Genomic DNA, 25,802 nt, shown 5'->3' with positions numbered 1-25,802 from the left:
TTGCTCGCTGAAAGTGAAGAGGACTTGAAGCACTTACTGATGAAGATCGAAGACCACAGCCTTCTGTATGGATTACACCTCAATATAAAGAAAACCAAAATCCTCACAACTGGACCAATAAGCCACATCATGATAAATGGAAAAAAGATTAAAATTGTCAAGGATTTCATTTTACTTGGATCCACAATCAACGTCCATGGAAGCCAGCAGTCAAGAAATCACGCGACATATTGTATTGGTCAAATCTACTGCAAAAGACCTCTTCCAAGGGTCAAAAATCAAAGATGTCACCTTGAGGGCTAAGGTGTGCCTGATCCAAGCCATGGTGTGTTCAATCACTTCATGTGCATTCGAAAGCTAGACAATGAGTAAGGAAGACTGAAGAATATTCGATGCCTTTGAATGATAGTGGTGGTGAAGAATATTGAATATATTATGGACTGCCAGAAAAACAAACAAATGTGTCTTGGAAGAAGTACAGCCAGAATGCTCCTTAGAAGCAAGGATGGCAACACTTCGTCTCACATACTTTGGACATGTTATCAAAAGGGACCGGTCTCTGGAGAAGGACATCATGCTTGGTAAAGTAGAGGGTTAGGGAAAAAGAAAAAGACCCTCAACGAGATGGATTGACACAGTGGCTGCAACAATGAGCTCCAGCACAACAATGATTGTGAGGATGGCACAGGGCCAGGCAGCATTCTGTTGTACATAGAGTCGCTATGAGTTGGAACCGCACCTAACAACAATAACAACCAAGAGGTTGGGATGAAAAGTAAGCAGGTATTAGCCCTCTTACAGGGATTTTCCTGTACCTACTAGTGTAACCATCTCTTCCTCTCAGCAAGAGGAAGTCAGCGTCCCATGGATGCTACCTGGACCCAGCAGGTGGGTCTGTGTTGACTTGAAATGTCTAAGCAAGGGGAGCTCAGTTTCCATTGGCCAGTGAGTCCGAGCAAGGAAAATACTTTGATTATAATTCTCTAAGTAACACAAGCAACTGGGCCAGCAATCAGGCCTTTACTCTTGGACGGGGTCTTAGAAGAGTAAGCCAGGGAGGGGCAGATCCCACTGGTGGTGGAGCAGCTCTGGGAAGGAAACCAGGAAAAGTAGCCCTGCACTGACGTTCTGATGGACAGAACCTGGGTGGGGAGGGGGTGGTACGACTGGGAAGACCTGGAGGGGGCTGTCCTGGAAGAGGTATGAGCCTGGTGACAGGTGGGACTTCCGGGAATAGGGTTGTATCTCTGATTAGGATGCCACCCCCCCACATCTGTGAGGACATCATGCTTGGTAAAGCAGAGCGTCGGTGAAAAAGAGGAAGACCCTCAAGAAGATGGATTGACACAGTGGCTGCAACGATGGACGCAAACATAACAAGGATTGCGAGAATGGCACAGGACCGGGCCGTCTTTCTTCCTGTTGTACACAGGGTCGCTATGAGTCGGAAACAACACAACACCACCCAACAACAACCACAATAACAACAGGGTGCCACCCAGCTCTCTGCCCAAAATAACGAAGCAGTAAATAGAGCACCAAAGGATTTTCTCAAGACAATAAAGAACATATACCTCAAAGTCCTCTTGATGGTAATGCACAGGAGGGATTCCCCTTAACGCCAGAAACAAGTCAAAGACGCCCTGTAAACTCTGGGAACCATTTCTGTGTAGCCATTGCTGTAAGACAAGGAGGAAAGGCAGTCCACCCCGACAGGCAGATTAAACAAGCAGGAAACCACTGATTACCTATCATGTTGGAAAAGACTATTTTAAAGGTCAAAAAAAGTTCACGAGAGTGTAGGGAAAAGCCAGAGAAGGTAAGCTGGCACGATATTTCCCGAAATTTGGTAACCCACAGCCAAAGCATAAAGGTGTACACATTCCTCAACCCAAGAAGCCAGCCGCTCAGGGATGTGAAGAGGGGCACTGATGAGGGTTACCTGCAATAGGAAGAAGTCAAAGTAACATTCATCGGCCAAATGCCCACTCCCCCCGCCCCCCATCCCCAAGTGTCCATTTTGAAGCCACTGTTTACTCAGTTAAGACGCACCCAAATGAGGAAATGCTATGGAATCATTAACATGCTGGCCAACAAGTATAGTGGCTCGCCTGGGAAAAGCACGGAATCCACTGTTAGTGAGCAAAGCAGCCCCAGGCTCGGCAGGAAGGTGAACCAAGCCCTCTGCACAGAGAACGGCTGAGGGTAAAACAGACGTAAAAACGAAGCCAAACCAGTGGCCACTGAGTCAACTCTAATTTGCTGCGACCCCATGTGTATCAAACTAGAACTGTGCTTCATACAGTTTTCAGTGGCTGATTTTTTGGACGTAGACAGCCAGGCCTTTCTTCTGAGGCACCTCTGTGTGGACTCAAACTGCCAGCCTTTCAGTTAGCAGCCAAGCGATGAACTGTTTATGCCATCCAGGGCCAAACTATTAACAGTCATGTTCTCTAGGTTGTGTTTTGGAAAGGATTTTCATTTTTTTCAATACGCTTATTTCTCATTACTTGTCGATAAATATGTGTTAACCGGGCAATTGAAAAAAGTATTTAAAACTTCAGAAAATTAAAACCTTAACAGTGATATAACTGAATGACTGGCTAACCTATAAAAACCTATAACCTATAAAACAAACAAACAAACAAAAAAACCTGTTGCCATCGCGTTGACTGTGACTCATAGTGGCCCCACGTGACAGAGAAGAACTGCTCCACAGGGTTTCTGAGGAGCTGCTGGTCAACTGGAACTGCTGGCCTTTTGGTTAGCAGCCAAGTTCTTAACCGGGGCTCCGTATAAGCTAGAGATTTCTCTACATCAAGGCAGGTCCACATCCAGCAAGACTCAAGGAATGGGTTGCTACAGAACCAGAAGTAACACCATTATCTTCAGATTTTTATCAAGGCTTGCTGAAAGAATGAATCGTCGGAGGCAGGTCTGCACTTTCCCCCCAAGAATAAAATTAATTCTGTTTTTGGATCTAGCTCATATAAATCACTAACATAACTAAAAATAACTAGTATCACCAAAACAGAGAGAGAAGTTTCCTTTGCCTTACGAACCAGTGTGTGCTCTTATTTGACAATAAAGGCTGAGTCTTGAACTGCATTTAAAATTTCCTGTTTTTGTTCTCGGATGCTTGGGGTTGAATCTTGGGTTCAAATGGAACTGTGTTCTTGATTCTAGATTTTCAGATATACACTCTTGTTCGTTCCTTTCTCGTTTACTACACACTCCTGTCTTTTTAACGTTCATTTAAAACTGTCCTCCGTCTGTGCCTCTTAGGGTAGTTCTTTGTAGAATCTGAGAGCCGCTGCTCAACTGCTAGGGAGGGGCAGACAGAGAATGGCATATGGTCTGATGGAAAGCGAGGGACACTATTATTCATCTCATGATTGAGCGGGAGACCAAGTACGACTTCAACTTCAAACAGAGACAAGAGGCTGGACTGCTGTCAGGACCCCCCTGCCCCCGGTGTTTACAGGAAGTCTGCGCCTGCTCACTTCTCCTGCGGCGCTATACTCACATGTAAACTCGGGTGGTAGGTCAGCACGCCATTGTCACACAGGGTGACGTACTTCTTCTTCCACTCTTTGTTCAACGATTTGCCACTTCTCTTCAGCAGCATGCCCTACGAGGAAAAAGGAGGCCAATATGAAGTCTTGTTTAAATTAAACAAAACAAAACTGGGTGCATAGATAAGTTTTGGGACCTTTAAAACCTTCTTATCTTTGCCACCTTAAAAAGAGAATTGTGCTGATTTTTTGATAGATATTTCTTTTCTCCTCTCTTTAATACGTGGCATACAGATTCCACAAACTTCTGTGTGTGTGCGCGCGCAAGCGTGCTCACGAGGACAGTTTGTGATACTGGGAGATGCTAAAAGACGCGCCATGAACTCAACAACTATAATACAAAATGCTATGATGCACTACATTATACATTTCCTGTAACTAAGTTACTAGCACCTGTAAGTAGAGTTTTAAACGGTGAAACCTAAATTTTTTTCCTCAAAATAACAACTTTAACTCTGTTCTTACCTTGTGATAATTTGCAAACAGAAACATTTTACTTCACAGTTTCTTTCATTTCAGAGTTTTGATTTATCAAAACAAGTTCCAGTTGCAAACTTTAGCAACAGTATTTAATAAATGAACCGTGTGTAATTTACTTTAATCCATTTTTAATTAAATTGGATGAGGACTTCTCGAAACCATTCAGATTTGAAATTGACACATTTTTGAAGGTGTGTTAAGTCGTCTTTCTTAGGTGACTGACGAGAATTGGCCGCTTTCCTGCAAACCTTCTGCCTCCTTGCCAAGCTTTCCTGGGTTAAGAAAACCTGTTGGGTCTGACCCAGGTACCCCACACTTTTCTCTTTCACGGCTGCTCTGGGAAAAAAATTCAATGTTTGAAACAACTTACAAATAAACCTTTGGAAGATAATTTCTTTGCAAGTCCTTAGTATTTAAAGAAAACCCGTGGCCTAAAGCAGCATGCCTTGCTTTCCTGGACTCTAAACCAACACAGGCCTTCACGGCACTGAGACCAACAAACTGGACCAAACCCACGGGACAAAGTCACCTTGTTACATACCAAGGCAACTGTGAGCTCTGGTTGCGTGGTCAGGACTAGGGGACAGGGACAGCCACCACCATTAGCCACGCAATAATAAATACGCAACAGCCGAAAAAAAAATTTTTTTCTTTAATAGCTGAAAATCATTACGTTTTTCTCCCTGGTGGGATTCCTAAGATTTTTAAACTTAGCATAACAAAACCTCAAACAAGTTCTCCTATGGGCTCTCATTTTTCCATCATCCATTTCAGATGGAATTCCAACAATACCAGAGGCCGGGGGTCACCGGGGTGTCACCAGAAGATAAGAGATACTCCGGCTTTAGAAAGCTTTGTCCCCAGCACTCAGCACTCAAACAAAAGCTGAGCTGGCAGCTCACACCCCTGGAGCTCGGTACAGATGGACTCAGAGAACTCCGCCAGCAATCTGGGGGTTACTTACATGAGCAAACCCTACATCCTAATTACCCTCCCCCCAGCAAGGGCTCAAAGGCTCCAGGGGGGAAAAGAGGGAAATATTCCAATTAGGAAATGATGTGAAGGGATGAACAGTTGTCTGGGGAATTAAATTAGATCAAATTATTTGGGTGCTAGCAAAACTTAAGTCTCTTCGTGGAAAAAAAAAAAAAATCCAAACCTTGATGATCTCACACAAACTGAATGGCCGGCATTGGCGGAGAACATCTGAGTGCCACACCCTATTCATCATGCCACCACCCCTGTCAGTCTGTTGTACTGTAGTGGCTTCTGTGTGGGTGTGATGCTGGAAATTATGTCACCAGTATCTCAAATACCAACAGGGTCACCCATGGTGGAAACGCTTCAGTGGAGCCTGCAGGCAAAGACAGACTAGGAAGAAATGCCTGTCGATCTACTTCCAAAAAACAGCCATAAAAACTCTATGGATCACAACAGAATGTGATCGATAATACACAGTGCTCAAAATACCCCGTGGCCACAATGACAGACTTGAACATACCAACGATCATGAAGATGGCGCAGGACTGGGCAATGTTTTGTTCTGTTGTACGTGGGGTCACCATGAGTCAGGGCCAACTCAACGGCAAGGAACAATATTAAAATGCTGCAAAAATCAGCTGGAGCCAAAGAGTGCCCTGGTGTCTGAGGAGCTTGCTACCACACTGAAGCTACAGCCCCAGGGGGGCTTATGCCCACCCCTTGAGATGGCTGCTGGAGGCTGGAGCCCCTGGGTCCCGCCCTCCTCATGCCTCACAGGTACCCCCCACCAGGGCCTGGCCATGCTCACGAGCTGCCAGTTCATGGCAGGGGTGTGTCAAGCCAGGTGGCATCTCTTGAATGGCCTGAGGAATGATATGCTACATGTGTTTCTAAGCAGACCCGTGTTCACTTTCTCAGCCGCTCCCCATAAGCGACACGGGCAGCAGAGTTGTTATAAAACCTGTTGCCATTGAGTAGATTCCGACTCATAGAGATCCCACAGGACAGAACAGAACTTGCCCCATTTGGTTTCCAAGGAGCAGCTGGTGGATTTGAACTGCCGACCTTCTGGTTAGCAGCCAAATGCTTAAGCACTGTGCCACCAGGGCTCCAGAGTTATTACAGCCGCTCCATTACAGATGAAGATGCCAAGGCCATAGAGGTGAAGGGACTTGTTAGCTACTCTAAGTGCCAAAACCAGACACCCTGCCCTGTGGATTGCTGCTACCATACTGAACCAGTTACCACTAAGCCGGCTCCAACTCACGGCGACCCTGTATGTGTCAGAGCAGAACTGTGCTTAGCGAGTTTTTGCTGCTGAGTTTTCGGAAGGAGATCACCAGCCCTTTTTTCCGAGGGCTTCTGGGTGGACTCCAACCTTTCGGTTAGCAGGCAAGTGTGTTAGCCACTGGCATCACCCGGGGACTCCTTATGTGTACCAGGAACTTCTAAGCCGCTCAGTTACTGTTTATTCAGTTGGAAAATTTTTATATTTCACTTCGAAAACTCAACACATTATTTGTGTATATTTAGTTTCTGGGTAGTGGGAATTAATGCAATAATGAAAAGGTAGTTATGGTGGCGCCATGGTTAAGTGCTTGGCTGCTCAGCGAAAGGTTGGCGATTCAAACCTACCAGCCGCTGCGCAGCAGAAAGACCTGGCAGTCTGCTTCTGTGAAGGTTACAGCCTTGGGAACCCGGTGGGGCGGCTCTACTCTGTCCGACAGGGTCTCTGTGAATCGGAATCGACTCCGTTGCTCCACAGCAACAACTTAATTTAATGAGAACTAAATTTTATCTTATGATGGAACAAATGTTTATTTCCTCAAAAAGTAGCGATCATTACACGCCAGACTCATGGCCGAGATTTCACCACCACAGTCAAATCGCTTGTTTCCGGGGTGAGGGTCTAACGTGCTGATCATTTTCTCAGAGAAGCAGAGCCTACTCTCTATACAGCCACACGCCCCATATTGTCTGTCTGGGCAACATCCGACTGCACTGATGTCCGTGGTTCCGTAAGGTTATAAAGCAGCTCAGAAATCCTGACTGGAGAACGAGACGTAGCGATTTCGGCACGCTGCACTCCACAATCACAACGATTCTCAAAAACAAAGAGAAATTCTTCAAGCTGTTAAAGGACTGGCTTCACTGAAAGCTACAAGGCTAACAAAAATTCCAGAGGGACCTATATCAGATATGGAGAAATTGTTAATGATGTGAACTGAGGACCAAACACCAAAGTGAATCCTCTCAGTACGTTGACATCACTGTTAAGGCATGAAGCTTGCTGGAGATGCTTATAGAAAACGCAGGACCAGACTAGGTGATCGAGTTTAGTACCAGCTCTGGGTGGTTCAGGAGATTCAAACACCGTTTTTTGCCGCAAAATGTAAAAACGAGTGGTGAGTCTGCCGCTGCTGATGCAAAGAAGGCAGAAGAATTTATTGAAACCTTAGGCGGATGAATTGTGGATGGAGGTAATTTGCCCCAGCAGATTTTTAATATGGACGAAACCTCCTTATTCTGGAAGTGAACGTCTGAAAGGAACTTCACCCATGATACCATGTTAGTGCAACATCCAAATTGAGTAACATCCTATCTCACACAGCGTATATTGTGGACGTTAAGTGACAGGTCATTGTATTTACTTCATTATCCTACGGACACCTCTTTTGAAATGGCAACTGTTTTTGTTTACTGTTTTCTTAAAGTCAGTATGACGCTTTTCAGCTAACGATTTGTGTAATTCTTGAAATACTGAAAACATCGTAACTCATGTTTAAAGAAGAAGAATGTACTACAACCTGTTAAAAGATTTCGTTATAATTTTTATGATTCTCAGAAACGTGGCTAATCCTCAGACGATAATTCTTCAAAATGGGATTCTGGTCTGTCTCAGGTGAGAGGGTTATAGCCAAGCCCTTAAGTGCTCAACTTTAAGTCTGACCATTTCCCCTCTAAGCGTCTTACTCTACCCACTGGCTACCTCCAACCCATTAGACTCCTCATGGGTCTGGCATCCCCCTCTGCCTGGGCCACAGGAACTCCATCCTCTATGCTCAGCTCTTCACTTCCCTGTTCCACCTCCCTTTCCAGTCAACAATCCCTGGGTCCTCAGCTCAGTGAGTGACACCACCAGGCACTCCAACAAAAGCTGGGGTCATGGAGAGTCTTCGGTCTCCATCTCCCTTACCATCCCATCTGACCCATCACTGTGTCCCCATGTTATCTCCTGCATGTTTCCCAAGCCGACGCCCTCCTTTCAGTCCCCCTCCCTCTTGTCCCGGCTACCTCCCTAATCATATCTCTTCCAGACTTGTTTTTCCCAAATACAAGCAGTTTCCAAAACCAAATCAAACCCGTTTCTGTCGAGTCAATTCCGACTCACAGTGGCCCTGTAGGACAGAGAAGAACTGCCCCCACAGGGTTTCTGAAGCTGTAATCTTTACGGAAACAGAGTGCCACATCTTTCTCCTGAGGAGTGGCTGGTGGGTTCCAACCACCAATCTTTCAATAAGCAGCCAAGCACTTAACCACTATACCACCAGGGCTCCTAAGAGCAATTTAGAACCCCTTAAAAGAACAACAATCTCACAGATCCCAGAGAGAGCTCAGTTCCTGGACAGCAGATCAACTCGGTCCCAGTTTTCCTCACAAGAAGAAGCCGCCAAGGTCAGACCTTATTATCAAGTCGCCTGGACACAAGATGGCATCACAGGATGCGAGAGGGAACCGTGAGTATCAACCACAGCCACCAAACCAAAGGTGTTCCATGCTGCAAAGGACTCTCTGGTCCTAAAGCCTCGCCTCCCTGAGAAGTACAGCATTGGGCTGCAGCAGGCCTGTGTACAGGTCTCAGCCACGGCAAATACCAGGTGGCCTTGGGCAGGCGTGTTGCCTGGGAATTGGTCCGGCTCAGCCAAGAGGATGATGGCAATGCCTACACCTCAGTGAGCTTTTGGAGGAAGATCTCATGAACAAGCAGTGTTGTTCACCTGCGCTTTAAAACAGCAGTGATTTCTATTGTAACTGTTTTTCATACCAGGCATTCTGGAAACGAAAGCCAAGTCTACTGCACTGCTCTCTAGTTTGTAGATGAAGAAGCAGGCAAAGCCATGGCGGCAATGAGGCTGGGAGTGACCTGAATCATAAAAGAGCCTTAAAGCCCAGGTACCCGCCTTGGCAGCGAGGGCAGCAGAGGGGACTGGTCATTGGCTCCCTCCAGCCAGGACTACCAAGAGGATTCCATCTTCAGCCAGTTCTAGCTTCTCTCTTTCCCCCCCGTTTGGATCAGTTCCTGAAGTGTGCACTTCACAAGTCTATCATTCATTTGGAAGACACACTGGGCTACAGTACTGAGACATTCTCTGTTAAGTGGATATCTTAGTACCAGTTACCTCATGGATTGAATTGTGTCCCCCCAAAATATCTGTCAACTTGGCTAGGTCATGATTCCCTTGAATGATTGCCTACCATTTTGTCCTCTGATGTGATTTCCCTGTGTTGTAAATCCTATCACTATGATATAATGAGAGGAATTAGCAGCAGTTATATTGATGAGGTCTACAAGATTACGTAGTGTCTTAAGCCAGTCTTTTTTGAGTTATGAAAGAGAGAAGCGAGCAGAGACACACGGGGACCTCATACCACCAAGAAAGCAGCACTGGGAGCAGTGCGCGTCCTTTGGACCTGAGGTTCCTGCACTGAGATGCTCCCAGACCAGGGGAAGACTGATGACAAGGACCTTCCTCCAGAGCCAACAGGGAGAGAAAGCCTTCCCCTGGAGCCGGCGCCCTGAATTTGGACTTGTAACCTACCAGACTGCGAGAGAATAAACTCCTCTTTGTTAAAGCCATCCACTTGTGGCATTTCTGTTACAGCAGCACCAGATGACCAAGATGAATTATCTCAACTAAATCCATCTGCCTTGATCCAGGAAAAGACAGACAGACAGACACATGCACACACTCACACATATACACACACACACAGTTTGGGTGACCTGGATGAATCCTGACCTGACCCCTGGAACAAGTGGGCGTTCAAGGTAAGGCCAGCCACAGTACCCCAAGAGCACAACCCTGCCCCTCCCAAGCCCACCCACTGTTAGGAGGCTGCCGTCAGGTCTCCAAGATACTTACTGTTACGGACTGAACTGTGTCCCCCCAAAAATGTATGTTAACTTGGCTAAGCCATGATTCCCGGTATTGGGTGGTCATCCACCACTTTGTCATTTGACGTGACTTTCCTATGTGCTGCAAACCCTAACCTCTGGCAATGGGTTTGGGTTTGTATCATGTTAATGAGGTGGGATTAGTGGCAGTTATGTTAATGAGAAGGGCTCAATCTACAGGATTAGGCTGTATCTTGAGTTAATCTCTTTTGAGATATGACAGAGAGAACCGGGCATAGAGGAGAGGGACTTTGTTACCACCAAGAAAGATGCTCTGGGAGTGGACTGTTCCATTGGACCCAGGGTCCTACGCTGAGAAGCTCCTAGACCATGGAAGACTGATGACAAGGACCTTCCCCCAGAACCAACAGAAAGAGAAAGCCTTCCCCTGGAGCTGGCGCCCTGAATTTGGACTTCTAAACTCTGAGAGAATACATTTCTGTTTGTTAAAGCCACCCACTTGTGGTATTTTTCTATTATAGCAGCAGTAAATGACTAAGACACTTGCAAACTCACTCAAGTCCCTCTAGGTACAGAGGGAACCCTTGGTTTGGGAAAGCCATTGTGGCCCCACCCTGGGTCCACGCTTGTCCCTCAGGAAGGGGTCTCAGGGGCCAGGTCTAAGGACTGCTGCACGGCCCCTCCCCAGTCCAGTGTCCTTTTTCATGCATCATCTGTAACCGCAGACGCTCAGTCGAGAACGTGGTGCTGGGCTGACATCCACTTCCCCTGACAGATGCGGGTAAGGGGGATGGGACGATGGCACTGTGCTTCCCTTCACCTTCCTGTCTCACAGCAGGGCTGCTTGGGGCTTCTGTCTTAAAGAACAGCCTACCACAGACCTGGACCTCCTTAACAAAAACAAAACAACAACAACAAAAAACCAAACCCATTGCCATCGAGATGATTCTGACCCAAAGCGACCCCATAGGACACAATAGAACTGCCCCATAGGGTTTCCAAGGAGCAGCTGGTGGATTTGAACTGCCAACCTTTTGGTTAGTGGCTGAGCTCTTAACCACAGTGCCACAGGGCTCCTGGACTTCCTTGGAGGGCTCAAATACCAAGACGGTGCCAGGTTCCTGGACTGCGGACGTAGCGCCCACCAATCTGCAACCCCTCCACCGTCTGTGTCTGCACTTACAGACGCTGACCTGTGACAAAAATACCCTTAACTGCCCGTTTCTTGCCCTCTGCCTTGACCCAACTCTAGCCAGGCTTCTCCCCTCCCCACGGCCCCTACACTTTGCCCCCAAATCTGAGTAGTCACTAAAAGGTGGAACCTGCCTGTTTTCTGAGCTCAGCTGAGGATTGGCTGAGCATGTGGCACTTTTCCTGTCAAACCCTTCTGGTCAGGCTGTCCACTGACTAGCCCCTCAGCTGCTTATCCCATGGATCCTAGAAAAGAAAATCCTTTTTCTGTTCAATTCTGAGATGGCTTGCAGATTTCTGAAATCATACCATTCTCCCTATTGCAATAAAAAAAAAAAAAAAACCAAACCCGCTGCTGTGGAGTCGATTCCAACTCATAGAGACCCTATAGGACAGAGCAGAACTGCCCCAGAGAGTTTCCAAGGAGTGCCTGGCAGATTCCAACTGCTGACCTTTTGGTTAGCAGCCACAGCACTTAACCACCACGCCACCAGGGTTTCCTATTGCAAGAGGATTCTCAAGTTTCTCCCTCTCCAGGCCCAGATTTTGCTTTTAAAAAGGTTAGCCAAAAGTTGAGGAGAAACAAGAAAACTGTGTAATTTCTCTCCATAAATAATAATAATAAAAAAGGCCTGGCCTCAGACTCATGGTTAGATGAGAGCTTGCTGATGGATGAAAGGAGGGAATCGGGGTCCCACCGGACTGCCAATGAGGGAACTCAGGAAGCAACTTCTACTGACTGAGAAAGCATTTTCTTTTTCTTTCTTTCTTTGCTTAAATTAATATTGAGCACTGATTTTTTAGGAGCCATGTGAGCTGCAGAATTTCAGGGTTTAAAGAGATCCCAGGAGTTAAATCTTTCAGTCCTGAATTGGCTACAAAATACCCTTGTATCGTCCCCTGCAGAGGGTCACTGGTCCCTGCTGGAGCATCCCAGAGGACTGGGTGTGTGTGTAGGGGGGGAGGGGGTGGGGTGTCTAAACCAAAATACACTGCCCTCGAGTCGATTCCGACTCATATCGACCCTATAGGATAGAGTAGAACTGCCCCATAGAGTTCCCAAGGAGCGCCTGGCGGATTCGAACTGCCAACCTTTTGGTTAGCAGCCATAGCTCTTAACCACTACAGCACCAGGGTTTCCGGGGCGGGGTGGGGTGGGGAGAGGATCTACACAGCTGGACTTGCTGGAAGGTTTTTCCTAATGAGCCTATGGCCGCTGCCCTCCAGGGGGCGCTCCGGGGCCTTAACTCGAGCTGCACCAAGGAAGTGGAGACTTCTCCACGTGACAGGGCTTTGAGTAACCAAGGAGAACCACCACGGAGACCCGCTGAAGATTTCACGTGGCTAAACAAACCATAGGCCTGGTGATTTACTTCTGAAAACCAGGCAATGGAAACCTTATACATCACAGCAGAATACCGTCTGGTAGAGTGCTGTGAGATGAGCTCCCTGGGTTGGACTGTACTCAAATACACAGCGTGTTCACAACAACGGACTGGAGCATACCAAAGATCCTGAAGACGGCGAGGCCCAGGCAGCGTTTTGGTCTGTTGTACTTGACAATGGACCCCAACAAAACAAACCAAGCCCTTCTTCACCCCAGACTCTTCCCATAGCAGATGGGTTCAGGTACTTAGCTACCCCAGGCATCCCCATAGGTTTGGCAGATAAATGGAAAGCAAATAACGAGCAGGGAAGAGAAAGTGAATCCATCACCTCCCTTTAGGACAAACTGCTACTTCTAGTAATGTAACCAAACCCCACCAGCTTCCTGGCAGCTCCTCACCGTGTCAGGCCGAGGCTCCTGGATGTGTCTCCTGGGCTTCAGTCAAGCCACAGCTCTGACATCCTGAACTCACACACTCTTCTACTGTAAGTGCCCAGAAAATGTAAAATTCTACAAATAGTTCCCTGTAACTTTTAGAGGACACGAAGTCATGGTCCCATCCGCCAGAAGATGACAGCGGCCGGAAGGCGCTCTGGCAGGGACACATGGGCGGTCAGTTACCATCAGCGAGTGCAAATGGCCCTTATGATTCTAAGTCTCTTTGAGTCCACGTAACCCAGGGCAAAACGGCACGGGAAGATGTCAAATCCAGTGTTCCATCTATCTCTCAGATGCCACTTCTACACATGTGAAACCATCTCTGCTCGAGACTGCTTCCTGCTGACTGGCTGTCACCATGTAGACATCAATTACGGTTAATGTTTAATTTGACTCTCACGTGACTTGAAAATTTATTTGAAAAACACCTATATGTCAGAACACTTACGTGGGGCTCAGTCTGAGCGGAGCCCTGCTCTAACTACCGAGCCACCTAAAGCTCACAACAATCCAACGGGAGTTACTCCGAGTATCCCCATTTTGCAGATGAGGACATTGAGGCACAGAGGTGTTCTAACTTGCCCAGTGCCTCACACAGCCAGCATGGTAGCTGAACTCCAAAGATGGCTGCTGATGAGCCATGTGTCCTCGTGTTCATGCCCCTGTCAAAATGTGCCAGCACTGACTCTGGGCTGCCTCTGACCCGTAATCTGTTGCCGTTGAGTTGGTTCCAGCTCATAGCGACCCTACAGAAGAGAGGAGAACTGCCCCATATAGTTTCCAAGGCTGTAATCTTTATGGAAGCAGACTGCCACATCTTTCTTATGCAGAGTGGCTGGTAGGTTTGAACTGCCAACCTTTTGGTTAGTAAAAACAAACAAACAAACCCATTGCTGTTAAGTCAATTCTGACTCATAGGACCCTACAGGACAGAGCAGAACTGCCCCATAGGGTTTCCATGGAGCAGCTGGTGGATTTGAACTGCCAACCTTTTGGTTAGCAGCCGAGAGCTTAAGCACTGTGCCACCAGGGTTCCTTAAGACCTTAGATTTAAGGCAGTGCCTCACAGACCCTTCCAACTAGAACAAAAAGGCCTCTGAGCTGTTGTCTGTAGCACACTGGCACCAGGTCCAAGGTTGAGAGGGGCCTAATCACAGACGTCTGTGGACTGGCTCCTGTGTAATGGAGTGGATTTTAATTTGATACAGGGGACACCCAGGAAGTTTTTAAAGGAATTGTACCACTTTAGACTAAAAGACAGAGGCAGTTTAAAATAATGGGAGGCCTTTGGGGCCTTCAACCTTGTACAAGCAGGAAGAAGGCTGAGAAAGCTACTGCCAACACAGGCCATTTCTTATGGAAAAGAAAGGATGGCTGAGAGAGCAGGGCCAAGGAGGATGCCTTCCAGGGAGCAGAACGGTATTCCCTACACCAATGGCACGGGCGGTGATGGCTCAGTGGGAGAATTCTCGCCTCCCAGGTGGGTACCTGGGTTCGATTCCCAGCCAATGCATGTCAAGTGCAGCCTCCACCCATCTGTCAGGGGAGTCTTGTGTGTTGCTGTGGTACAGTTTCAGTGAAGTTTCTACATTAAAACAAACTAGGAAGAAAGACCTGGCAATCTACTTCAGAAAATCGCCCAATAAAAACCCTATGGATCCAATCCCATTGTGCATGGGGTCTCCATGATTTGACGGAAGCTAAGAGCAACAACAACATACCCGGAGTGGGATGAATTAGCGAGAGGTACCTGGATGGACTTCAGAATTGCTGTGGACCAGTAACCACTAAATGTCTAAATGTCTCCTCTTTTTAGGGACCAGGCTATCTGCAGCAGCTCTCCTGTCCATGGGTCACCACTATGTTGTGGATGTGGGCACACATCTGGACCCAATGCAGACGAGATCCTGGACTTCAAGCCTGAGCCCGATAACGAAATGGCATGAGACTTTGGAGATCTGGGGAAGGGGTGAGAGCACTTTGCACGTGGGAGGACATGCGTGGGGGTAGACTTAAGAAGCTAGTCTCAGAAGACAACCTCCCAAAAAACCACCACCGCCTTGCTACTCATACCCTGGAGTGGTCCCGAGGCCTTCAGACTCACTTTAACCAACAGAGCGTGGTGGGGAAACCATGCTGTACTATTCCATCCTAAGACACGAGGAGGCCTGGCCGCCCTGCTTCTGTGTCCCTGGGAGCCTGAGCTGCTGTTATGGATTGAAGTGTGTCCCCTCAAAATATAGGTTGGAATCCTAACCCCTATACCCGTGGATGTAATCCTATTTGGAAATAGGGTTTTCTGTGGTATGTTAATTAGGCTGTATTAGTGGAGGGTGGGCCCTAAACCTTATCATTCCTGAGTTGTACGGAGCAGCCCAGACACAGAGAGAAGCAAGCATAAATGGAGAGAAGGCGGATGCCACACGAAGACTGCCAGAAACTGAGGCACACACACCAAGGCTTCATAAGCCGAAAGAGATGACAACCTTCCCCGAGAGCCAACACAGAAAGAGAGCCTTTCCCTAGAGCGGTGCCCTGAATTTGGACTTCCAGCCTCCTAACACTTTGTGCTAATGAGGAAGCTGTACATAGACCAAGAGGCAGTTGTTCTAATACAACGAGGGAATACTGTGTGGTTTAAAGTCAGGAAAAGTGTGCATCAGGGTTGTATCCTTTCACCATACCTATTCAGTCTCTACGCTGAGCAAGTAACCCAAGAAACTGGGCTATATGAAGAAGAACAGAGCACCAGAATTGGAGGAAGACTCACTAACAACCTGCAATATGCAGATGACACAACCTTGCTTGCTGAAAAGTGAAGAGGACTTGAAGCACTTACTAATGAAGATCAAAGATTACAACCTTCAGCATGGATTACACCTCAACATAAAGAAAACAAAAATCCTCACAACCGGACCAATAAGCAACATCATGACAAACGGAGAAAAGACTGAAGCTGTCAAAGATTTCATTTTACTTGGATCCACAATCAGTGCCCACGGAAGCAGCAGTCAGGAAATCAAAGAATGTATTGCATTGGACAAATCTGCTGCAAAAGGCCTCTTTAAAGGGTTAAAATGCAAAGACGTCACTTTAAGGACCAAGGTGCGCCTGACCCAAGCCATGGCGTTTTCCATTGCCTCATATGTATGCGAAAGCTGGATGATGAATGAGGAAGACGGAAGAATTGATGCCTTTGAATTATGGTGTTGGTAAAGAATACTGAATATAGCACGGACTGCCAAAAGAACAAACAAATCTGTCTTGGAAGCAGTAAAACCAGAATGCTCCTTAGAAGCAAGGATGGCAAGACTTTGTCTCACATACTCTGGACATGCTGTCAGGAGGGACCAGTCTCTGGAGAAGGACATCACGCTTGGTAGAGTACAGGGTCAGCGGAAAAGAGGAAGACCCTCAACGAGATGGACTGACACAGTGGCTGCAACATGGGCTGAAGGACAGCAACAACTGAGGATGGCACAGGACCAGGCAGTGTTTTGTTTTGGTGTACATGGGGTTGCTGTGAGTAGGAACCTACTTGACGGCACCTAACAACCACCCCAAAGGCCACCTAACTGTGAGAAAATAAAGGTCATTTCTTTAAAGCCCCTGCTGGTGGTATTTCTGTCGCAGCAGCACCAGGGGATGATGACGGCTGCCTTGGAAGAAGCCCGACTGTCCTGCTGGGGAGACCACGTTAGGAAGGAGAGGCCCCCAGCTACATGGAGGAAAACTGAGGCCTCAGGTCATTACTCCAGCTCACCTGTGCCAGTCACCCCGGTCATCTGAGCCATTTTAGCTGGGGCTCCTGAAATCTGAGTGAAGAAATTATCCTGGATGCTTTAGCCCTGCAAGGGATCTTGTGGGGCAGAGGCAGGCTACATCTAATATGCCCCCAAGTTCCTGACCCACGGGAATCACGATAGATAATAAAATGGTTATCGTTTTAATAAGAAGCCCTGGTGGTGCAATGGTTAAGCACCGGGCTGCTAACCAAAAGGTTTTCCGTTTGAACCCACCAGCAGCTTTGCAGGAGATTTGCTTTCGTAAAGATTACAGCTTAGGAAACCCTATGAGGGGGTTCTACTCTGTCCTATATGGTCACTATGAGTCTGAATCGACTCGATGGCACACAACAATGACAACAATTGTTTTAATCCACTAAGTTTTGGGGTAGTTAATGTCCCAGTAACCCGCTGAAAGCCTGTTGCCGTTTAATCTGTTCCAACTCATGGTGAGCCCACGTGTTACAGAGCAGAACTGCTCTGTAGGATTTTCTGGGCTGTGATGTTTACGGAAGCAGACCGCCAGGCCTTTCTTCCACAGCACCTCTGAGTGGGTTCAGACCACCAATCCTTCGGTTAGTAGGCAGCACAAACCTCTTAGGTTACCTGGGGCCTTTCTACCCAGCAGCAGAGAGCCAAGCTAGCCGGGAAGTGGAGTCGAACCACTGGTCTGGTCACGACCTCTCTGCCGTGCTGTCTCCCCGGGAATCACTTCACCCTCAGGACCAACTTGGATGGAACCTTAGTGTCTTTCACTTGCTCGCGTAGCAAGACATTTAAGGGCTTTGTGACACCTCAAATTATTCTTCTTATTTTACTTGGACATGGCAAACGTTAATCTAATTGCTACCACTGATGCATCAGAAAGACTGGGATTTTAATGATCTACAACCCAAATCCTAAGATTCCAGGCAGGCACTTCTTGCTTTTTTGCTCCAGGAACTTTTTTCTGCTCTGCAGCAATGAGTGGAACTGTCTTTGGGCTGCAATCTCTTTATTAGCCATGGGTATTCTTGGTCTACTAGTCCCAAGAGGTCACTGAAAGCCAAAAGCAATGTTAAGCGTGCAAGCTTTAAATAACTAACAAAGTTAACGTAATGAGCCTAAGTGCTATCTGAAACCCATCACTCAACGCTGGCCGTAGCTCCGAGCTGTGATAAAACACCACTCATAAATTTATATTAAAACTCTGCTCAGTAGCAGTTATTTACCAACAAAGATTTATTGAGTGCATTTGCCGTCAGAGACTGGGCGTCTTCACCAGGCCAATCCGTCTTTGTTTTGAGTTTGAGGGGCCAAGGGGTGCCGGTCTCAGTGAGCTGGGCTGCCGCAGAGATCGACACGACCCAGAAGTAACAAGGGAGCCATTAGGGTCCTGTGTGGGATGGGGCACAGCCCAGACATGGGCTGCTCTGTGCAGAGATGTGACACCAGCAGGCATGTCCACAAACCCGCCTTTCCTCTCGAGGTCGTATTTCTCATTGTGGTAACAGGTACGCACGCAGGTGACTGCACCTAAAGGAGAACAGCTGCGCTTCAGCAGGGCCATAAAGGAAAAGACGCTGCTGACTTTGCTGCTGCTGTTGCTGGATACCATCAAGGTGATTCCGACTCCTAGCGACCCCACAGGGTCTCCAAGTTACAGCACTGTAAGTCTCTACGGAAGCAGACTGTCACATCTTTCTCTTGAGGAGCTGCTAGTGGTTTTGAACAGCTGACCTTTGGGTTAGCAGTTGATCGCTTTAACCACTGTGCCACCAGGGGTCCTTAAAGGGGTGCCAACAGCTTCCCAATTACCAAGTTTAAAAAGACAACAGTTTTGCCACGGCTTAACAAAACATCCACACAAGTTCAAAAATGTTTAATGCCTCTACTTCTAAAAAAGTCATGTTTGAACACTTCTTTGATCATGAACACTTCTTAATGGCTCACTCAGGGTCTTACAATTCGAATTCATAATACTTTTGAGCAGATTCTCATCACAGCAGTTCAAGGTTTCTAAGGATTCCTAAAATGTCACAGAGAAAGCCTGGTGTCTTGAACTGAGATCCAAAGTGTCTGAACGCCAGTCACTCATTTCTTAGATCTGTGTTTACCACTTTTATTCTAAGATTTCTCCTGTAAGATATATTAAAATTGTGCTTCATTTGTGTCAAACTGGCTTCAAACCAGAAAAGGGTATCTGAGCGGGTGATAGTGGGTGGACAGAACCCCGTCATTAGAAATGGGGGTGCTTGAGGAGCACCGAGGGTCTTCTCCTGTGTGTGTTTAACACCCTGGGTCACCTACTGTTCAGTCAGCCCCTGACTAATGGCGACTGCATGCACAACAGAACAAAGCTCTGCCTGGTCCTGTGCCATCCCCACGAACGGTACAGGGTTCAGGGGTTTTTATTGGCTGAGTTTTGGAAATACATCGCCAGGCCTTTCTTCCTAGACAAGTCTTAGCCTGGAAGCTCTGCTGAAATCTGTTCAGCATCAGAACAACACGCAAGCCTCTGCCGACAGACGGGTGGTGGGTGCCCATGAGACTCATTAGCTGGGAATCCAACCTGGGTCTCCCGCGTGGAAGGCGAGAATTCTACAGCTGAGCCGTCACTGTCCCTTTAAGGTAGTTACCGCCACTAATTTATAAATCAAGGAAATGGAGGCACACAGAGACTAAAAGATGACCTTAAGTTACTGGGACACATATAATAGACACAGAGCTGTGCTAAAATTTACCAACGATTGATTATCGAGTCAGGGTCCGCCTTTGAGCAGATAAAAACTTTATTTGCCTAACTTTATAGGTAAGGGAATATAACACATTTATTCTTCAGTTTAAGGAGCTGTAGTGGCACAGTGGTTAAGTGCTCGGCTGCTAACTGAAGGGTTGATGGTTCAAACCCACCGGCTACTCTGCGGGGGAAAGACGTGGCAGTCCGCGTCCATAAAGATTAGTGCCTTGGAAACTCTGTGGGGCAGTTCTACTCTGTCCTATGGGGTAGCTTTGAGTAGGCATCGACTCAGCAGCAATGGGTTTCATTCTTTAATTTTAAGAAGCCAAGCAGCTACTTTTAAGCATTTGCAATGTGTATATTTCCGACCGCTTCAATGTCAAATTTTACTTGAATCCTATCGTGAAGATATGTAATTTTTTAAGATCAAAAGATCTTTTTTGGGTCACCACATCCAAACACTGGTGGTAAAAATTAAAAAAGCCCATTCAAAATTGGTGAGTAACTGTCAGGCCTTCCTACTTCTGGGGGGTGACTGTGCAGTATTACTATCGTGTCTCTTTCTCCCCATAAAATCTCCTATCGCAGGTCATGATAAACACATCATTGCAAGAACTGTGATAATGTAACTGTAAAATAACATCTCAACCATACTTGTGGAAAATTTTCGGTCTGGGACAGAACCGCATTCCATTTAACCCTGACCTCTGTGCCTGAAAATGAATGGAGGAGAGGGGCCATCGGAAGGGCCACTGTTTTCTTCCCTTTGCAAGCGTGGACCGTATCAGAACACCCTAAACTTAACTATGATTTTTTATGGATAATCTAAGACTTTTAAACTTTTGTAGAAAAGAAAAGAAAAATGTCTGCAAATCTCTTTAGGCTGATGAAATTCACAACCTATTCCACCCCTCCGAAAAAAAAAAAAAAGAAAGAAAAATGCATGCTACAAGAACCGGGTGAAAAGAAATGACCTATCACTAGCCATAGAAATACACCGTCACTTAACAGTTCTCCACAGGCTTAAAGAGGATACTTAACCCTGTCCGCCACTCCTTCCAGATTAATAACCCATTCCTTACAGACCAAGGCACCAACATCTCTTGGGTATTATTTTCCAATGAATCGTCAGGTTGCTAAGTTGACATTATTTGAAACTACTACGATCGCTTTAATCACAGCCAATTATCACCTGCGACTTCCAGCTCTGGAATTATGAGAAGAGAAGGAATCAGCCAGCCCAGGTGCCTGGCGCACGGTATGATCGCTGAGACCTACGTCAGTCAGGAAAAGCATGCTCATGCTGAAGGGGACACCTCCCGCGGGAACATCCCCACCACTGCACCCATTCTGTGAACATGTCTGAAGCACTCACGTCGCTCACCCTCTGAAGCTCTAACGCCACTTAAAAATATCAGGAGCAGGGCACGCTGAAAGAATCATCAGAACACTGGCAGATTCTTGTAAAACTATTTTCAAATTGTCGTGGTAAGGGAAAAAATATTTGTCTCCGCGGTGGAAAAAAAAAGAAAATACCCTGAGGAAATCTTGAAACTTTAAGCCTTAAACCAAAACTAACCCCTGAAGTCTTCCTTGAACCAAAATACAGCTTATCTTAATTTGTAAGAGTACGTCGCTTCGAGCATTGCTCCCTTTTGAAGAATCATCTACGTGAGACCGAATTGACAACAGTAACTCGAAAGGTTGAGTGGGAAGCTTAGGGGGCAGTGAGTTTAAGACGAGGGCGGTGGGATAATTTGGAAAAGGACAGCGAGAATCATAGCACAGCCTGAAAAATGTCATCAACGTCACCGAATTAATTGTACACGCAGCAATTGCTGCAATAATGTAGCTTTGGCTGCGCGTGCTTTCACATGCACACACAAAAGGACGTTACCAGTCATCAATGCCAGTGGCCCAGTAGTTAAGAAGTAAGGCTGCTAACCAAAAGGTCGGTAGTTCGAATCCACCAGCTGCCCCTTGGAAACTCTATGAGCCATTTCTGCTCTGCCCTGTAGGGTTGCTATGAGTTGGAATCGACTCAATGGCAATGGATTTGTTTGTTTTAAATAGTAATTTGTTGGTTATATTACCTCCCTTTCGCAGACAAGTTAATTATTAGTTCAGTGTTGGGGAATACTGGCTCTTTCGCTGTGTGTTAAGAATCAGTATCCAGGTAAACTCATCCAGAATACCTGGTCCAATTATACTACCAAGATTACTAACGGTTGGTGACTCAAGGTCATTCCATTTTCACCACGTGTTTAAGTCTGGGAAAGGTACAAACTCCTCGGTTGGTCAACCTGGACACCAGGACGGTGACCCCAAAGGCGGACTGTCTCTCTCCACACCCCCACCCCAGTGTAGCTTCTTCTCCTTCCTGATACTTCGTGGGACAAGTCAGGACTGCAAACTGAACCAAAAGATCAGCCGAGCTGAGATGAACCCAGGCTACGGAACAACTCTATACCTCCTCCTCAACTCCAACCTCAGAGTGGAGCTGGGCTCTATTCAACGGCGCTGCCTCTGGGTGGGGCGAAACCCTAAGGAGCTAGGGAGGAGTCTGCTGAGCTGTCCTGGGTCCCCATCAGGGTAGGCTGGCCCCATGCTCTCTGCTGTCCCTGCTGATCCCTGAAGGTGGACTCACCAGCGTACAAACTAACACACACATACAAACACGGATGGAAAGGAAGTCTCACTATCTCCATGTGCAGCTACCTAAAGCATACAGCTTTGGCAAATTACATTACACTCCTGTTTTCCATTGCATGTCCTATTAGGGTCGCTACCGGTTGGAACTGACTCGACGGGAACGGGTTTTGGTTTTTGGTTCCAGAGAAGGCATAAAGCTAACAGCACGGCTTTTCTCCTCACTGAGTCTATATGGCCAATGGCACATAGCCTTTGGCAGGAACAAGAGAAACAAAAGGATATGAGTGTGGCCAGCAGTTGTTCCCTATTTATTTACAAGATTGAAAGGCAGTGAGATTAAAAGCAAAGCTCCTCCCATGCAAAACTGGCCCTAGATCAGGCTGGTGACAATAGAAGATACTCCTGGACACACAGCACTCCAGTGCAGAACACAGCCCATCAGATGGCATCCCCAGTACAGAACACGGCCCATCTGACGGTACTCCCAGTGCAGAACACGGCCCATCAGATGGCACCCCCAGCACAGAACATGGCCTATCAGCGGGCACCCCCAGTACAGAACACGGCCCATCAGCGGGCACCCCCGGTACAGAATATAGCCCATCAGACGGCAGCCCCAGTACAGAACACGGCCTATCAGCTGTCACCCCTAGTGCAGAACACGGCCCATCAGCGGGCCCCCCAGTACAGAACGCGGCCCATCAGCGGGCACCCCCAGTACAGAACACGGCCCATCAGATGGCACCCCCAGTACAGAACACGGCCCATCAGCCGACACCCCCAGTACAGGACACGGCCCATCAGCCGACACCCCCCAGTACAGAACACGGCCCATCAGCCGACACCCCCAGTACAGAACACGGCCCATCAGCCGACATCCCCAGTACAGAATATAGCCCATCAGACGGCAGCCCCAGTACAGAACACGGCCTATCAGCGGTCACCCCCAGTACAGAACATGGCCCATCAGACGGCACCCCCAGTACAGACAGAATACGGCCCATCAGATGGCACCCTCAGTACAGAACACAGCCTATCAGTGGTCACCCCCAGTACAGAATATGGCCCATCAGCCGGCACCCCCAGTATAGACAGAATACGGCCCATAAGATGGCACCCCCAGTACAGAACACGGCCTATCAGTGGTCACCCCCAGTACAGAACATGGCCCATCAATCGGCACCCCCCGTGCAGAACACGGCCCATCAGTGCTCAGTAAGGTACCTCTCTAGTGATGCCACCCATCCAGAACCACAAGCTACCCATCCTTCTCCTGTTCGCTCATCACGCTACACGTCCCTTGCACATAACAGAGATACACTTGACCAGGAATATGTCTGGACCCAACGGAGTAGAAATTCATGGCACTGAAGGGTCTGTTGTGAGGAGAAAGCCCGTGCAGACCTTCCTCCTCACACCCCTCCATCACTTACACCCAGGGCAGGTCCTGACGCTGGCACTCACCAAAGCCATGCCCACTGAAGGCAGGTCCTGACGCCAGCACTCACCAAAGCCACGCTGTGAGGATCAGACCTATCATGGCCAGCTTCACACTCATCTCCCTGCTTACCAGGAGCTTTCATAGCCAATGCACTCTGAGGTAGACTATCAGGGTTGGGGATCCTACTGGAGGCCAGGGGCTGACAAAGTACAGCTGCGGGGCCACATCTGGTCTTCTGACTCTCTTTGCAAATAAAGTTTTATTGGAACACAGGCATGCTCATTCTTATGGATGGCTACTTCTGCACTATATGGGCACAGTTGAACAGTTACAACAGAGACCATATGGCCTGCAAAACCTAAAATATTTATGATCTAGCCTATTATAAAAACAGGTTGTTGACTGGTAAAAACACTTTTATCCTTTAAGACCCTGCTGCAGAGCCACATGCTCTGGGCTCCCATGCTGTTGTTGGTTGCTATTGAGTCGATTCTGACTCATAGCGACCCCATGTGACAGAGTAGAACTGCCCCAGAGGGCTTTCTAGGCTGTAATCTTTACAGGAGCAGATTGCTAGGTCTTTCTCCCATGGAGCCGCTGGGTGGGTTGGAACTGCCAACCTTTGTGTCAACAGCCGAGTGCTTAACAACTGCACCACAAGGGCTCCTCTGGGCTTCCAAAGCCTCTGCTTAAACAAGCATCACGTTATCTCCTAGGTTACGGTGCAGGAACAGGGTGTGCACTGCTGTAGGTCTCATCTATGAACACCCCACCATCTCACCTACAGCCACACATCCCCTCCAGTGTCTTCAGCTCTGGGTTCTCCACTCAGCTCCAGAGTCTCCCTTCTCAGTTCCCACTGAATGCCCTTCCCTGAGAACCTATTACACACACACACATACAAATACCTACTGCCGTCCAGTTGATTCTGACTTGTAGCAACCCTATAGGACAGAGTAAGACTGCACCACAGGGTTTCCAAGGCTGTAATCTTTATAACTTATGCTTGGTAAAGTAGAGGGTCACCGAAAAAGAGGAAGACCCTCAACGAGATGGACGGACACAATGGCTGCAACATGGGCTCAAACGCAGCAACGATAGTGAGGACGGCGCAGGACCGGGCGGTGCTTCATTCTCTTGTACACAGGACCATTATGAGTCCGAACAAACTCGATGGCACCTAACAATAACAACAATCTTTATAGGAGCAGACAGCCACATCTTTCTCCCACGGGGTGGCTGGTGGGTTTGAACTTCTGACCTTTCAGTTAGCAGTCGAGCACATAGCCACTAAGCCACCAGGGCTCCGAGCATCTATTCAGGACTCCAAACCCAGCACACCCCAGACAGAAAAATGGATTGTCTCCCCTCATGGACTGGGAATTTGGGGAAGGTTAGGACTTTCCTATCCCTCCTAGAGGCAACCTATTTTACAAGGAGCCCTGGTGGCACAGTCGTTAAGTGCTCAGCTGCTAACCGAATGTGGCAGTCTGCTTCCATAACGATTACGCCTTGGGAGCCCTGTGGGGGCAGTTCTACCCTGTACTATAGGGACGCTCTGAGTCAAAATCCATTCGACAGCAAGTTTTTTTGGAGGGGGGCGGCCTTCCAGAATACTCTGGCTGGTGCAATTAATCACTCTTGCTGCTAACTGAAAGGTTAGTGGTTTGAGTCCACCCAGAAAAGCCTTGGAAGAAAGGCCTGGAGACGTACTTCCGAAAAATCAGCCACTGAAGCCCTACAGAGCACGTGTCTACTCTGACACACGTGGGGTCGCCACAAGTCAAATCGTTAGGGCTGCCCAAGCCACAAGCCACTCTGGCTCCCCAATTCCCACGTCAGTACCAGCGCGTGGTTGGTCCTGAAATAATTACCCCATTCATAGGCATCCTGGGCTCTAAAACATCTCCGAAAATGGAAACGATCCATCCCAAACCTGAAACCGAACATTAAAAAGTAGGGAGGCAGTAACACGGGGTCGCTGAGTTAAAACCACCCGGGTCAATCTGAACACGC

General features: G+C 47.7%; 1 protein-coding gene across 6 annotated transcripts in view; it reads right to left on the bottom strand.

Moving 5' to 3' along the window:
- The window catches only part of AGAP1 (ArfGAP with GTPase domain, ankyrin repeat and PH domain 1), a 661,010-nt gene that overhangs the window by 260,023 nt on the left and 375,185 nt on the right, over positions 1 to 25,802 (bottom strand). For all 6 annotated transcript variants that reach the window (XM_049888501.1, XM_049888502.1, XM_049888498.1 and 3 more), the window contains one exon: positions 3,527 to 3,631. In XM_049888501.1, the coding sequence (XP_049744458.1) occupies positions 3,527 to 3,631 (105 nt within the window). The remainder of the gene's footprint in view (positions 1 to 3,526; positions 3,632 to 25,802) is intronic.

The sequence above is a fragment of the Elephas maximus genome, chromosome 6 (assembly GCF_024166365.1).
Source record: "Elephas maximus indicus isolate mEleMax1 chromosome 6, mEleMax1 primary haplotype, whole genome shotgun sequence".
NCBI lineage: Eukaryota > Metazoa > Chordata > Mammalia > Proboscidea > Elephantidae > Elephas > Elephas maximus.
This window is presented reverse-complemented; position numbering and strand designations above follow the sequence as displayed.